Source organism: Coregonus lavaretus, assembly GCF_964263955.1.
Source record: "Coregonus lavaretus genome assembly, chromosome: 20".
Lineage (NCBI taxonomy): Eukaryota > Metazoa > Chordata > Actinopteri > Salmoniformes > Salmonidae > Coregonus > Coregonus lavaretus.
In genome coordinates, this window is record NC_140007.1 from 11,025,498 (window position 1) to 11,039,580 (window position 14,083).

At 43.2% G+C, this 14,083-nt stretch overlaps 1 protein-coding gene across 1 annotated transcript; it reads left to right on the forward strand.

Annotated features, from left to right (window-relative positions):
* On the forward strand, positions 1-10,425 carry mybl2a (v-myb avian myeloblastosis viral oncogene homolog-like 2a). Its single transcript, XM_084185152.1, has 8 exons — positions 1-241; positions 1,807-1,912; positions 2,129-2,200; positions 2,309-2,401; positions 4,342-4,562; positions 6,080-6,200; positions 6,539-6,592; positions 6,808-10,425. Exons 1-8 carry the CDS (start codon positions 222-224, stop codon positions 8,692-8,694), a joined length of 2,574 nt encoding a protein of 857 aa, XP_084041278.1. The 5' UTR covers positions 1-221; the 3' UTR covers positions 8,695-10,425.
* The last annotated feature ends 3,658 nt before the right edge of the window (positions 10,426-14,083 follow it).

Here is a 14,083-nt window from a genome sequence, read left to right on the forward strand (position 1 = left end):
CTGCAACTAAAATGCGCTAGGCGCGAGATAGAAACTGAAACGCATGAGTCTGGTGGATTCGTTTTCTATAGTCTAGCTACTTTACTTGCAAAGTATTGTAATTTAAGAGTTTTTTTGTTACGGTTAGAGTTCCGTGTCGGTTGAACGTACGGGACTGTGAGGCAAGGCCGCGACAGTTGGGTTTGGGAGGTTTGCTGGACACTCCAAGAAGCTGAGGGGAAATGTCCGGTTGGCCGCGCGGGTAAGCCAATGGGCCATACGGTTCATCTTATTCAGTAGTTCATCTTATTCAGTAGTGAAAAGGAGCCACGCGCATCAACTTATTCCACGAGAACCTGGAACTGTGGCTGCATCCCAGAAAGCGAAAATGCCTTGGTACATTGTGTCGTTTTACTTTCACTGGACTTCGTGTGCATTTTGGTTGTGAGCCGGAAACTAGCTCGCTAGCTAACTGTTCAGTAACAGTCCATTGCCGGTTTAGAAGCCGTTGTTGTTATCGTGGCCAGTAGTCGGCTAGTAGTTGTTTGCTAGCTAGCTGGACACGTTAGTTAACGTTACCGGCATCTTCACCACCAGTTGCAGTCAATAATACGTTTTTCTGTCATGTAAGAGTGCAACAATTTGCTAATTATAGCTTTAGCTATCAACTTTTAAGTACCATGGTGTATATTATGGTATTGATTGGTGAAGATATTACTAAATTGATTTGCCTAAATTAAAGGTTGGCTTTATCGTTCGCAGCAGTAGCAAGTAGTTTGTTGATTAGCTAGCTAACTACATTATTTCCAAGACTGTTGGGGTGGGCCTCAGGAATTCGTTACATTCATTGTATGTGAACACCAACTTGTTACAAGGTTGCGCAATTTGAAGCACATGCATTGGAATTTTGTATTTCATGTTGCCACCTTTTGTTGCAACCCACAGACGCGCATGGGGTACTAGGGCTGTAGTAGTGTAGTTTGTTCGATTTTTTTTAGTCGAAATAGCTTTTAAAATGGTAGAAATGACTAGGCCTTGTATTGTTAAAGAGTGCACTTTTAAGGATAGGGACCGGGTTACTTTTTACTTTTGGCCGAAGGACTTGGAGTATTGTAAGAAGTATTACAACTATGTCAGAATCAGCCGGCCTGCTTTTGTTAGGGGAACACCAGGCGTTACAACCATATGTGTTGTTAATTTTGTCCCGAACGATTATGAGAGATACCACAAGTGGAAGGCTGGTTTTGTTGACAGGCTCAGGCTGAATTTCGGCGCTGTACCAACCTTCATTGGGTACAGCACCCTATTGGACATCACAATGTGTAAGAGACAGGTAATAGGATTAGCGTTCTGAATGGCCAAACGGATTTATCAACCTTGTGGTAGAGAGGATACTGTCATAAAAAGTAAAGACTTCTCTAACAGTTCAAGTGTACAGTGCTCACATGTAATAGGTTCAGGTCAATAAAGTAGCTGGTATGAGTAGACTAAGTGATGGCAGCTGTGTAGGAACTTTGTAATTGAGGGGCACATCCATGTCTCACTCAAACATCAAATTCCATAAAATCCAGGTGTGCAAGGGTTGTATGCCTGCCTCTGGTCTCTTCTTGGCTGCGTTCCCCTGCTCAGACATTCTAATGCATCAACCAATGGTTGCGTGCCACGTTATCGGCTGCCATCGGGCACTAGATTGCTATAACATACGATGTAGTTAGCTGATAATTAAAATACTTACCTATCCAGGCATTGTAAAATCTGGCATGCGTCAGCAACGCCTGGGCAGAGGAACGCACCCCGTCTCATCAGTTTCTACCTGTTTATTTGCAGCATGCAGAGTGAAGATGGAGATGAAATGCTGTGTGTTGACACAGACTCTGATGTGGCGGAACAGCGGGAGAGTTATAAAGTTAAAGTGAAGTGGACACATGAGGAGGTGAGTGATTGATCTGGACTGAACTCTGGGCCTTGTGCCATAACTCTAAAATGGCCTCTTTTACTTGTATACTGTCCTCTGTAAACTGAACACTAACCAGAGGCTCGCAGCCCTGACCTAAAAGTGCTATGAAGGAAAAATAGAATAATTGCTGCTCTAAGTACTTAGCAGGTGTAGTGGTATGTTCTCTAAGTTGTTTTTCTCTTGTACTGGCAGGATGAGAATCTAAAGATCCTGGTGAACAACTTTGGAAATAGTGACTGGACAGCTATCGCCAGCTTCCTACCAGTGGGTATTGGGGATAGATATAGCACAGGCTATATGGCTGAATTGTAGAAGATAATTCTAGTCCTATTTTTTTCTATTAGGATTGATACTAAAGTAGATTTCTTATAGGGACGAACAGAGTATCAATGTATGCACCGCTATATGAAGGCTCTAGATCCAGATTTAATCAAGGGGACTTGGACCAAGGAGGAGGATGACAAGGTGAGCAATGAAAAACAAATGCCATTATACAGACATATATAGATTAGTTATCCATCCCTTTTTTCTTTAGGGGGTATATCAGCTTTAATATTGCAGATAGATTGTAACTTCCATCAATGTAATTGTCTGCATCACTTCCAATCCCCATGTTCCCCCCCCCCCCCCCCCCCCCCCGCAAATATATATATACAGTGGGGGAAAAAAGTATTTAGTCAGCCAACAATTATGCAAGTTCTCCCACTTAAAAAGATGAGAGAGGCCTGTAATTTTCATCATAGGTACACGTCAACTATGACAGACAAATTGAGAAAAAATTATCCAGAAAATCACATCGTAGGATTTTTTATGAATTTATTTGCAAATTATGGTGGAAAATAAGTATTTGGTCACCTGCAAACAAGCAAGATTTCTGGCTCTGACAGACCTGTAACTTCTTCTTTAAGAGGCTCCCCTGTCCTCCACTCGTTACCTGTATTAATGGCACCAGTTTGAACTTGTTATCAGTATAAAAGACACCTGTCCACAACCTCAAACAGTCACACTCCAAACTCCACTATGGCCAAGACCAAAGAGCTGTCAAAGGAACCAGAAACAAAATTGTAGACCTGCACCAGGCTGGGAAGACTGAATCTGCAATAGGTAAGCAGCTTGGTTTGAATAAATCAACTGTGGGAGCAATTATTATGAAATGGAAGACATACAAGACCACTGATAATCTCCCTCGATCTGGGGCTCCACGCAAGATCACACCCCGTGGGGTCAAACTGATCACAAGAACGGTGAGCAAAAATCCCAGAACCACACGGGGGGACCTAGTGAATGACCTGCAGAGAGCTGGGACCAAAGTAACAAAGCCTACCATCAGTAACACACTACGCCGCCGGGGACTTAAATCCTGCAGTGCCAGACGTGTCCCCCTGCTTAAGCCAGTACATGTCCAGGCCCGTCTGAAGTTTGCTAGAGTGCATTTGGATGATCCAGAAGAGGATTGGGAGAATGTCATATGGTCAGATGAAACCAAAATATAACTTTTTGGTAAAAACTCAACTTGTCGTGTTTGGAGGACAAAGAATGCTGAGTTGCATCCAAAGAACACCATACCTACTGTGAAGCATGGGGGTGGAAACATCATGCTTTGGGGCTGTTTTTCTGCAAAGGGACCAGGACGACTGATCCGTGTAAAGGAAAGAATGAATGGGGCCATGTATCGTGAGATTTTGAGTGAAAACCTTCCATCAGCAAGGGCATTGAAGATGAAACGTGGCTGGGTCTTTCAGCATGACAATGATCCCAAACACACCGCCCGGGCAACAAAGGAGTGGCTTCGTAAGAAGCATTTCAAGGTCCTGGAGTGGCCTAGCCAGTCTCCAGATCTCAACCCCATAGAAAATCTTTGGAGGGAGTTGAAAGTCCGTGTTGCCCAGCGACAGCCCCAAAACATCACTGCTCTAGAGGAGATCTGCATGGAGGAATGGGCCAAAATACCAGCAACAGTGTGTGAAAACCTTGTGAAGACTTACAGAAAACGTTTGACCTGTGTCATTGCCAACAAAGGGTATATAACAAAGTATTGAGAAACTTTTGTTATTGACCAAATACTTATTTTCCACCATAATTTGTAAATAAATTCATTAAAAATCCTACAATGTGATTTTCTGGAAAAAAAATTCTCAATTTGTCTGTCATAGTTGACGTGTACCTATGATGAAAATGACAGGCCTCTCTCATCTTTTTAAGTGGGAGAACTTGCACAATTGGTGGCTGACTAAATACTTTTTTCCCCCACTGTACATATCCTTAAAAAAATAATATTTCCCTTTATTACTTTCCAACCCCACCACCCCTTCCCTAATTGGAGTAAACTAGTGAACAACAATGCTTAGGCCTTTACTTCCAGCTTATAGATACTATACACATTTTATCCTTGTTCCTCTCTGTAGGTCATTGAGCTGGTGAGTAAATATGGGACCAAGCAGTGGGCAATGGTGGCCAGGCAATTGAAGGGTCGCCAGGGGAAGCAGTGCAGGGAGCGCTGGCACAACCACCTCAACCCGGACGTGAAGAAGTCCTCATGGACCCCAGAGGAGGACCTGATCATCTACAAAGCCCACTGTGTCCTCGGGAACCGCTGGGCGGAGATCGCCAAGCTTCTACCTGGAAGGTAACTGACCACAGCAGGGTTCCATGTTAACTACTGACCTGGACCTGTGGTAGATTAAATACATTAGGGTCATGCAGGGCCCATAGGTTAGTGTGCTGTCTCTCTGTTATTCAACTACGAATAGGCAACATTTGAGTATGGTAAGTATTAAAATCTGCGTAATATAAATTGTTAATGCAAATCATTACTTTATTCTTTAAAGCTGAGATCTGCATTAGGGTAAAAGGCGCCACTGGCCGCCCCCAGGCGCATTTGTTATTGTTTTGTTTATTAAACGGAGGAGAGGATCTCCAGCATCAAGGTTAAAAAGTTGCACATACTCTGCTGTTCGATCACTTGTGCAATGATGTCCGACAGGGAAAAAGATGGTGTTCGTTGTTTGAGGTAAGGTCTTTGTTGTTGTAATTTCGCAAACAGACATGGCAGCTAACTTTCAAATTGCATTGTAGAATTCATTTTTCATGTTTCTATTACGAAGTATGTCATTATCTTTTTAAAGCTAGTCCTTAGTTGCTACCTCCATTTTTTGATGTATACCAATTGATTCTTGAAGAATATACTGTATCTTATAAATGCCTCATGAGCTTAGTGCAACTGTCGTAACCCATCAAAACCCAAAATATAAGCTTGTTTTACTCCCAATATTTATAAACAAGGTAAGTGTAAACAAACACTGTATAGCCTCAAAACATGGTTAAAACTATAATTTTGATATCATGGATGGTCAGTCCTTGCATCCATAGCTCTGTCTTGAGTGGTTACATTTCTGAAGGCCCATCCCTGAGCTTTTTACCAAATTAGATGTGGGGTGACCGCTTTGTTATTGTTTCAAGTAAGGATACTAGGTTTAAGATGCCGTTGCCCCTTTAAGAACTGTATTTTGCTCTGCACAGCTAGCTTTTGAACACATCAACTCACTTCGCTAGAAATGTGAAAACCCGCAAGTTGTTTCTGAATGCAAGTCACTCTTATTATTATAATATTTAATATAACCAAAATCTACCAACATATAGTTAATAATTTTAGCTAAGTCTAGTAATATTTAACTAGTTATGCTGTGCTTTGATTTCAAGAAGTAGTTGTGACTCTTGGTGGTGCTCGAATGAACGGCTAATCATATTGCTCCAATAGCACAACTTTTACGCATATTTCCAACCGTGCGGTGCTGAATGCGATGCGGCACCACTAGTTTTAATGGAAGACCACAGCAGCGCACGGAAATCTCGAACTGAAATGCCAAAATACGCAGAAAAGTTTTTGGCCTGATTGAGCCAGTGACTGTAGAGATCTACTGGCCCAGACATGTTTGTACTGGCCCGGGTGACATCGTTAATCATAATTAATGTCGAACCCTGCCAAATGCTATGAAACATAGGATCTGAATGCGACCTAACAGGATTTGTATGATTTGATTAATTTAACAATGACATCTCCAATTTACTGGTCAATTTGAATAGAAGGTCATAGTGTAGTTTTGCACTCCAGGGATGACACACAGCTTTTCTACCTCTTGACAGGACGGACAATGCTGTGAAAAACCACTGGAACTCAACCATCAAACGTAAAGCAGAGATGGGAGCATATGTTATGGATGATGACGGGAGCCCACTACTACCCACTACTCTGGAGCAGGGCGAGGTCAGTCCTTTGTATTCTTCACATACTAACAAGCACAATGTTTCACCTAACCCACCACCCACTACTCTGGTACAGGGTGAGGTCAGGTCTTTGTATTCCTCAAATACAAACAGGCACCCTGTTATGCTGTTAGTGTAAACAAGGGAAATTGTGGTTGTTTTCCAACTTAGGTTGGTAAATAGTTGGTAGAGCATGGCGCTTGCAACGACAGGTTTGTGGGTTCAATTCCCCCGGGGGACAAGTACGAAAATGTATGCACTCACTACTGTAAGTCGCTCTGGATAACAGCGTCTGCTAAATGACAAAAATGTCAAATGTAATGTTATCTTTGCTTACAGGTAGATTTTCGTTGTGACGTTGTTTTGGACTCGGAGCCTGAACCTCCAGAGGTGGTAAGAATGCCATATCCTTGACTCTTTCTATATTTGCACATACTCACCTATGTCTGTGGGAGACCTATCAGAAGGGATGTGTAATGTGTTCTGTTATCCTCCTATCAGGCATAAAGTATTACTATCACTAACCAAATTGAGCCTGTTGAGCATTTTTTCACACAATAATCTTGAAACGTTCAACCCTTTTCACCCATTCTCTTTGTTCTTTGTAGATGAGGCAATATAGAGAGGCTATAGCCCCCATGCTAAAAATTAGGCCAAAAAAGGACTCTCACCCAGTCAGGTCAAAGACGGTGGTGTTCCCGCCTGTCTTAGCCAAGAGGGACTCCAACAACCCCTGCTCTAGCTCCGGCGGCGTCCCCACGCTCCACCAGTCCCGCCAGAAGAGCATCACAGAGGCCGTACTGCGGATGATAGCGGAGGACATGCTGCCCCTCAGCTTCGTGGAGGGCTCAGGCTTCAGGAGCTTCATGTCTGTGATCGGCCCCCAGTATCAGAGGCTGTCCCAGCGTGCCGTGGGCCTCCGGCTGTACGACGACGTGGAGAAGGCAATCAAGCCCCATCTGATCCGCGACCTGAAGACCTGCTTGGCTGCCAGCGCGGGCGATGCCGTTGTCCACGCCACCCTGGACCTCTGGGCCAGCCCCTACGCCGACCCTATTGTCGCCGTGCAGCTGCACTTCCTGGATGACGACTGGCACATCCACCGGCCCACCGTGGCCTTCCGCCACATCGGCCACAAGAACATGAACGTGGCCATGGCCCGGGAGCTGGAAGCCGTGCTGCTGAGCTACGGCCTGTTCCCCAACAACCTGGGTTACATCATCACCAACGAGGCCAAGCACACCATCGCTGCCTACGACCTCTTCTGCGACTATAGGATCATGTGCTCATCTCAGAGGGGCGACCCGGACGAGGAGGAGATGCTAGCCTTCCTGGGTGACCAGATGCCCACAGAGGACTTCTCAGAGATCCAGTTTGGCACGCGCGTGGGCTGTGTCGCCAACATGCTGCAGCTGGTGATCAAAGAGGCTCTGAAGAACTCTCGCGTGGTGGAGAACCTGCTGTCCCAGGTGCACAACGTGGTGGCCTTCTTCCGCCGCAGCGCCTACTGGAACGAGGTGCTGCTGAAGGAGTGTGGCCTGTCACTGGCCCCCTCACCTGGCAGCTGCCGCTGGAATTCCACCTTTGTGTCGATGCGGCGGATGGTGCAGGAGGCGGTGTGGGGCTCAGTCATGACCCTGCTTGCCCAGGCCCGCATTGAGGCGAAGGACTCGTCCAGCTCCCCGCCCATGGTGAGGGCCAAGCGGGAGCAGGTGGTGGACATCATCGGCCTGCTCGAGCCCTTCGAGGAGGCCATCCAGGTGCTGCAGAGCGATGCCGTCACCTTCTCTCTCATCATCCCCTCCCTGATCGGCCTGGACAAGACCCTGGAGACCCGCTCCACCAACTACAGCCACTTCTCCAAGGGGCTCCGCTCCGGCCTGCACACACACTTCCAGCCCCTCATCCTGCAGAGGGACCTGATCCTGGTCACGGTGCTGGACCCCCGCATTAAGCTCCAGCCCTTCGATGACGCCAAGCAGGAGGGGGACGCTGCCTCCCTGGCCGCCCCCTCCAAGTTACAGGTCCGAACGCTGGTCAAGTCGTCGGTCAGCGACATGGATTCCTGGAAACCGGTGAAGCAGGAGGAGAGTGAAGAGAGCCAGGAGGACTCTGAGGCCTCCAGCTCTAACAGTGGCAGCAGCAACCTCAAGCGCAAGTCCATCTTCAGTTTCCTCCAGCCTGCGGCCAAGAGCATGAAGCTGTCTGAGCTAGACCAGTACTTGTCAGAGCCTGTGATGGATGGGGACGGCTCCACCCAGGTTTTCTGGAGAGACGCCTCACGGTTTCCCCAGCTCCAGAGGGCAGCCAGGAAGCTGCTGGCTGTGCCTGCCACCTCAGGCGGCTTTGACCGACTCTTCCCCATGGCGTCCTGCATCGTCAGGGCCAAGAGGAGCCGGCTGCCCCCTCACACCACCGAGAGGCTGCTGCTCTACAGGGAGTCCCTGAGGGGGAAAGATGGGAGGTCCAATTCCAATGGCTCCACTAAACAATAGACATGCTGAACACAGTGCCTGCTACTGTCATACTATATATCTCATTATCAGTCCTGTGTGTGCAGGGTCTCTTACCCTAATCTGTTACTCAATTGTCATCCAAGTTTATATGATTGAACAATGAGCCGGGACAAAAACCTGCACACCAAGGTTTGAGCTTTGAGGGCTGAGTGATGTCATGTCAAGAAATGTAACACAACAGAAATAATACCTCTAATAATAATGTTATTTTTGTAATTATGAAGTTCATAAATTGTAGTTATCATGGAAAAAATTAGGAAAGAACATGTTTGGTACACCTTGTAATAATGGCCAATTATCTTTGAGTGTATCCTGGAAATGTTTCTTTACTTTTTGTGTTTGGAGTTTGAATCTGCAAACAGATATCAGAAATGTAATTTTCTACATAAGCATTTTTTTTCATTACCTACTGTAGTTACTACTTCTTATTTGGCATCTTCTTTAAAGGGGCAATCAGCAGTTGCTACAGCCATTTTTGGACTTATACATAAATTATATGTACCCATTGATTCATGAAGAATATAACGTATAAATGCCTCATGAGCTTAGTTCAACTGCCGTACCCCATCAGAACCCAACATATAAGCTTGTTTTACTCTAAAACTTTAATTTTTATATAATGGATGGTCAGTCCTTGCATCCTTAGCGCTGTCTATGAATTTGAGAGTGGTTACTTTTCTCTAGAATACTTTCTTATTGTTTCTACTGCCGATTGCCGCTTTAAGGATCATGTAGCATACAGGGAACCTGTGTTATACAGTGACAATTGAGGTAATTGAATGGTGTGGTTTTTCTGATTTGTTTGGTCAAACACAACTTTCAATCAATGGACATTGTTTGCATATATTACTGTAAACAGGTCTTCTACATTTTGTTGACATATTTCACAAATAGAAAGATGCACTTTTCTCTACCTCTTCATATTTCTACAACTTTGAGGTTTCAGTTGCTTTTCACTGTGAACTCTTACTTGGGGACTAATTGCATAGCAAGTAGTGTTGGAATAGTAGATTGATAAACTGCTTTTCTTTTGAAGCTGCACAAATATGTTAATTTGTATCTGCAAGGAATGAGTGATCATTTCTATGTCAGTTGTAAGTGTACTTATTTAAATAAAACAATTCCCTAAGAATTGAATTTGAATGTGCAGTACAGAATTTGAATGTACAGTACAGACAACCTGTGGGGGCAGTTTTTGTTAACTAATGATGCATAATGACAGAGTAAGATGCCTATATAATGTATGCAACTGGGTCAAGCAGTTAGTGTTTTCCTTGCCCTAGCCTATGTATTAGTCCAGCAGTCCCCCCCCCCCCGAGATTGTCTGGAAAGGTCACTATTACATTCTTTATTCTTATTAATTTTGTGAATAAATCATTTTCTCATTTTCTAAGACTACAATTTATCAGAATATCCACACAACTGTAAGTTCTCCATGTATTTATTCTACTCGCTTGAAACTAACAATGCCTTGAATGTATGCAATTTACTCCAATCATGTAATTTGATGGATTTGGATTTTTAAAATGTTGGTCTTATTTTGGGGGGGATTGTGTTAAACAAATGCAACCCCCTCGATATTTAATTAACTACTGGTAATGCTTTCTGAACCTCCATATAGTACTGTGTCCAATTGCCTTTTCTCTCACAAACAACTATCTTTAGTTGGGCTGAATTGTATGGAAAATAAAGACATTCAATTTTTCTGTATTTTTTTTTTAGTTTCAGGTTCTCATTTTTGTTTTGTCTGCATAAGAATTATGTACAAATGCCTACTGAATAATGCACATCTAAAGGTTGTGTACAGTTGTGGTCAAAAGTTTTGAGAATGACACAAATATTAATTTTCACAAAGTCTGCTGCCTCAGTTTTTATGATGGCAATTTGCATATACTCCAGAATGTTATGAAGAGTGATCAGATGAATTGCAATTAATTGCAAAGTCCCTCTTTGCCATGAAAATGAACTTAATCCCAAAAAAACATTTCCATTGCATTTCAGCCCTGCCACAAAAGGACCAGCTGACATCATGTCAGTGATTCTCTCGTTAACACAGGTGAGAGTGTTGACGAGGACAAGGCTGGAGATCACTCTGTCATGCTGATTGAGTTAGAATAACAGACTGGAAGCTTTAAAAGGAGGGTGGTGCTTGAAATCATTGTTCTTCCTCTGTTAACCATGGTTACCTGCAAGGAAACACGTGTCGTCATCATTGCTTTGCACAAAAAGGTATTCACAGGCAAGGATATTGCTGCTAGTAAGATTGCACCTAAATCAACTGGTTCAACTGTTGTGAAGAAGGCTTCAGGGCGCCCAAGAAAGTCCAGCAAGCGCCAGGACCGTCTCCTAAAGTTGATTCAGCTGCGGGATCGGGGCACCACCAGTGCAGAGCTTGCTCAGGAATGGCAGCAGGCAGGTGTGAGTGCATCTGCACACACAGTGAGGCGAAGACTTTTGGAGGATGGCCTGGTGTCAAGAAGGGCAGCGAGGAAGCCACTTCTCTCCAGGAAAAACATCAGGCAGGGACAGACTGATATTCTGCAAAAGGTACAGGGATTGAACTGCTGAGGACTGGGGTAAAGTCATTTTCTCTGATGAATCCCCTTTCCGATTGTTTGGGGCATCCGGAAAACACCTTGTCCGTAGAAGACAAGGTGAGCGCTACCATCAGTCCTGTGTCATGCCAACAGTAAAGCATCCTGAGACCATTCATGTGTGGGGTTGCTTCTCAGCCAAGGGAGTGGGCTCACTCACAATTTTGCCTAAGTACACAGCCATGAATAAAGAATGGTACCAACACATCCTCCGAGAGCAACTTCTCCCAACCATCCATGAACAGTTTGGTGACGAACAATGCCTTTTCCAGCATGATGGAGCACCTTGCCATAAGGCAAAAGTGATAACTAAGTGGCTCAGTGAACAAAACATCGACATTTTGGGTCCATGGTCAGGAAACTCCCCAGACCTTAATCCCATTGAGAACTTGTGGTCAATCCTCAAGAGGCGGGTGGACAAACAAAAACCCACAAATTCTGACAAACTCCAAGCATTGATTATGCAAGAACGGGCTGCCATCAGTCAGGATGTGGCCCAGATGTTAATTGACAGCATGCCAGGGCGGATTGCAGAGGTCTTGAAAAAGAAGGCTCAACACTGCAAATATTGACTCTTTGCATAAATTTAATGTAATTGTCAATAAAAGCCTTTGACACTTATGGAATGCTTGTAATTATACTTCAGTATACCATAGTAACATCTTGACAAAAATATCTAAAAACACTGAAGCAGCAAACTTTGTGAAGACCAATACTTGTGTCATTCTCAAAACTTTTGACCACGACTGTACAGCATAGTAGAGTACACTATTATTGACAGCAGGTTGCTATCAACCTCCAGAGGGCAGTCACTCGCGCGCTCTGAACGTTCCTGGGATAAAGCCAGAGAGGAAGAGGCGAGGCGAGAGGTTTCACTCGACAAAATCTGTCCAAAATAAGCACATTGCGTTTATATTGGCTTATTTTGGACCTAAACTTGAACACGTTTACATGCCCACCAGTATCCCGTTATTATTCGGGATACTCAAGTATTATGTTTTTGAGTTGACACATATAAACATCATATCCAATGGTGGAACAAGCTCCCTCCAGGACAGCGGAGTCACTGACCACCTTCCGGAGACACTTGAAACCCTACCTCTTTAAGGAATACCTGGGATAGTATAAAAGTAATCCTTCTACCCCCCCACCCCCACAATTTTATATATATATATATATATATATATATATATATATATATATAAACAAATTAAAATTAAAAAATATACTCTAAAAATAACAAATAAAAAAAATAGGGAAAAAAATGTATATATAAAAGACAAAAGAGAGGGAAAAAAATGTATTACTAAAATATTGACAAAAAAAATATGAAAAATAAAATAACATTTGTTAAGTGGTTGTCCCACTAGCTATCATAAGGTGAATGCACCAATTTGTAAGTCGCTCTGGATAAGAGCGTCTGCTAAATAACGTAAATGTAAATGTAAATGTAATATCCCGTTTACAATAAGCAGAAAAAGCTTGTATCCACGTTATGAGAAACTTGGGTAAAATGCCCGCCCGTTTATTGTTGTTTTTCACGGTTATACGGGCTCAGTTTTGCATATTATGTGTGTTGTGTGATGATGTTTTCATCTGATTGTCAAACAAATCACTTAAAAAGGTAGGCTATACCTGGGCAGTTCGATCCACCATAATAATTCCATAATTTATTTTGCTGATACACCGTAGCCTACTGGTCTGGTTTAGGCTACTTTCACTCCTAATTTATATAGATATATTTCTGCTTATAATTTCTGACATTTGGTTGGCCATTTGTTTGTAATCGATAGTTAGATACATGCAGCTTCTCTTCTGTCATAACTTGTTGCCTAGAAGTTTTCATCTGATTGTCAAACAAATCACTTAAAAAGGTAGGCTATACCTGGGCAGTTCGATCCACCATAATAATTCCATAATTTATTTTGCTGATACACCGTAGCCTACTGGTCTGGTTTAGGCTACTTTCACTCCTAATTTATATAGATATATTTCTGCTTATAATTTCTGACATTTGGTTGGCCATTTGTTTGTAATCGATAGTTAGATACATGCAGCTTCTCTTCTGTCATAACTTGTTGCCTAGAAGACTAAGTAAAGTAGTGCTCACCAGAATAATGTTTTACATCGATAGAATGAATGCATTAGTAATCTAGTTAACACCGGTAAAGTTGTCTGTTTTGTTTAGGGACCCGGGAGAAAACGCAATAACTCCAAAACAGTGGAAAGATTGTTCCCATGCAAAATGTCATCAGGTTGACCGGTTGTAAGGAAATTAAAAGCTGAGAAACACGTTTCTGATAAGACTTTAGTTTGACTTTGGTGCATATTTTATGTGGTTGAAATACTGTACTTGCACAACAGTGTCAAAGATAAGTTACACCTGTACTTGCATTTTTTCAAGAGATACTGAAATAAAGAAATCATATTTCTCCACTCCAGTTCCCGATAAAAAGTTAACATGTGTTGTAAAATTTTAGGCCTACTGCAAGAAATGCATAATTCTGCAGGAGTTAATATTATTTTAGGCTATATGTGAGAGGTTATAGGCCTACAGTCAGTGTCCAGATTTCAGTTACTATTCCATTTAACCCATATGAATTTAGATTAGAAATATTCTGTTTATTCATGGTTACAGGGATACTCGTGAGCGGGATATCAAATGTACATGTAAACAGTTTATCCCGAATGAGTTTAAGCGGGATATGAGCTACTATTCGGAATACTGTGCGCGTGTAAACGTGGTCCTTGTCGCCTGCCTTCGCGCCTTTGGG

What these genes read in the sequence shown, in the direction of transcription:
- mybl2a (XM_084185152.1), top strand. Translation starts at nt 222, where the DNA reads ATGTCCGGTTGGCCGCGCGG. An exon ending in ATGTCCGGTTGGCCGCGCGG is followed by an intron (nt 242 to 1,806) that starts GTAAGCCAATGG and finishes GTTTATTTGCAG; the next exon opens with CATGCAGAGTGAAGATGGAG. An exon ending in CTACTCTGGAGCAGGGCGAG is followed by an intron (nt 6,201 to 6,538) that starts GTCAGTCCTTTG and finishes CTTTGCTTACAG; the next exon opens with GTAGATTTTCGTTGTGACGT.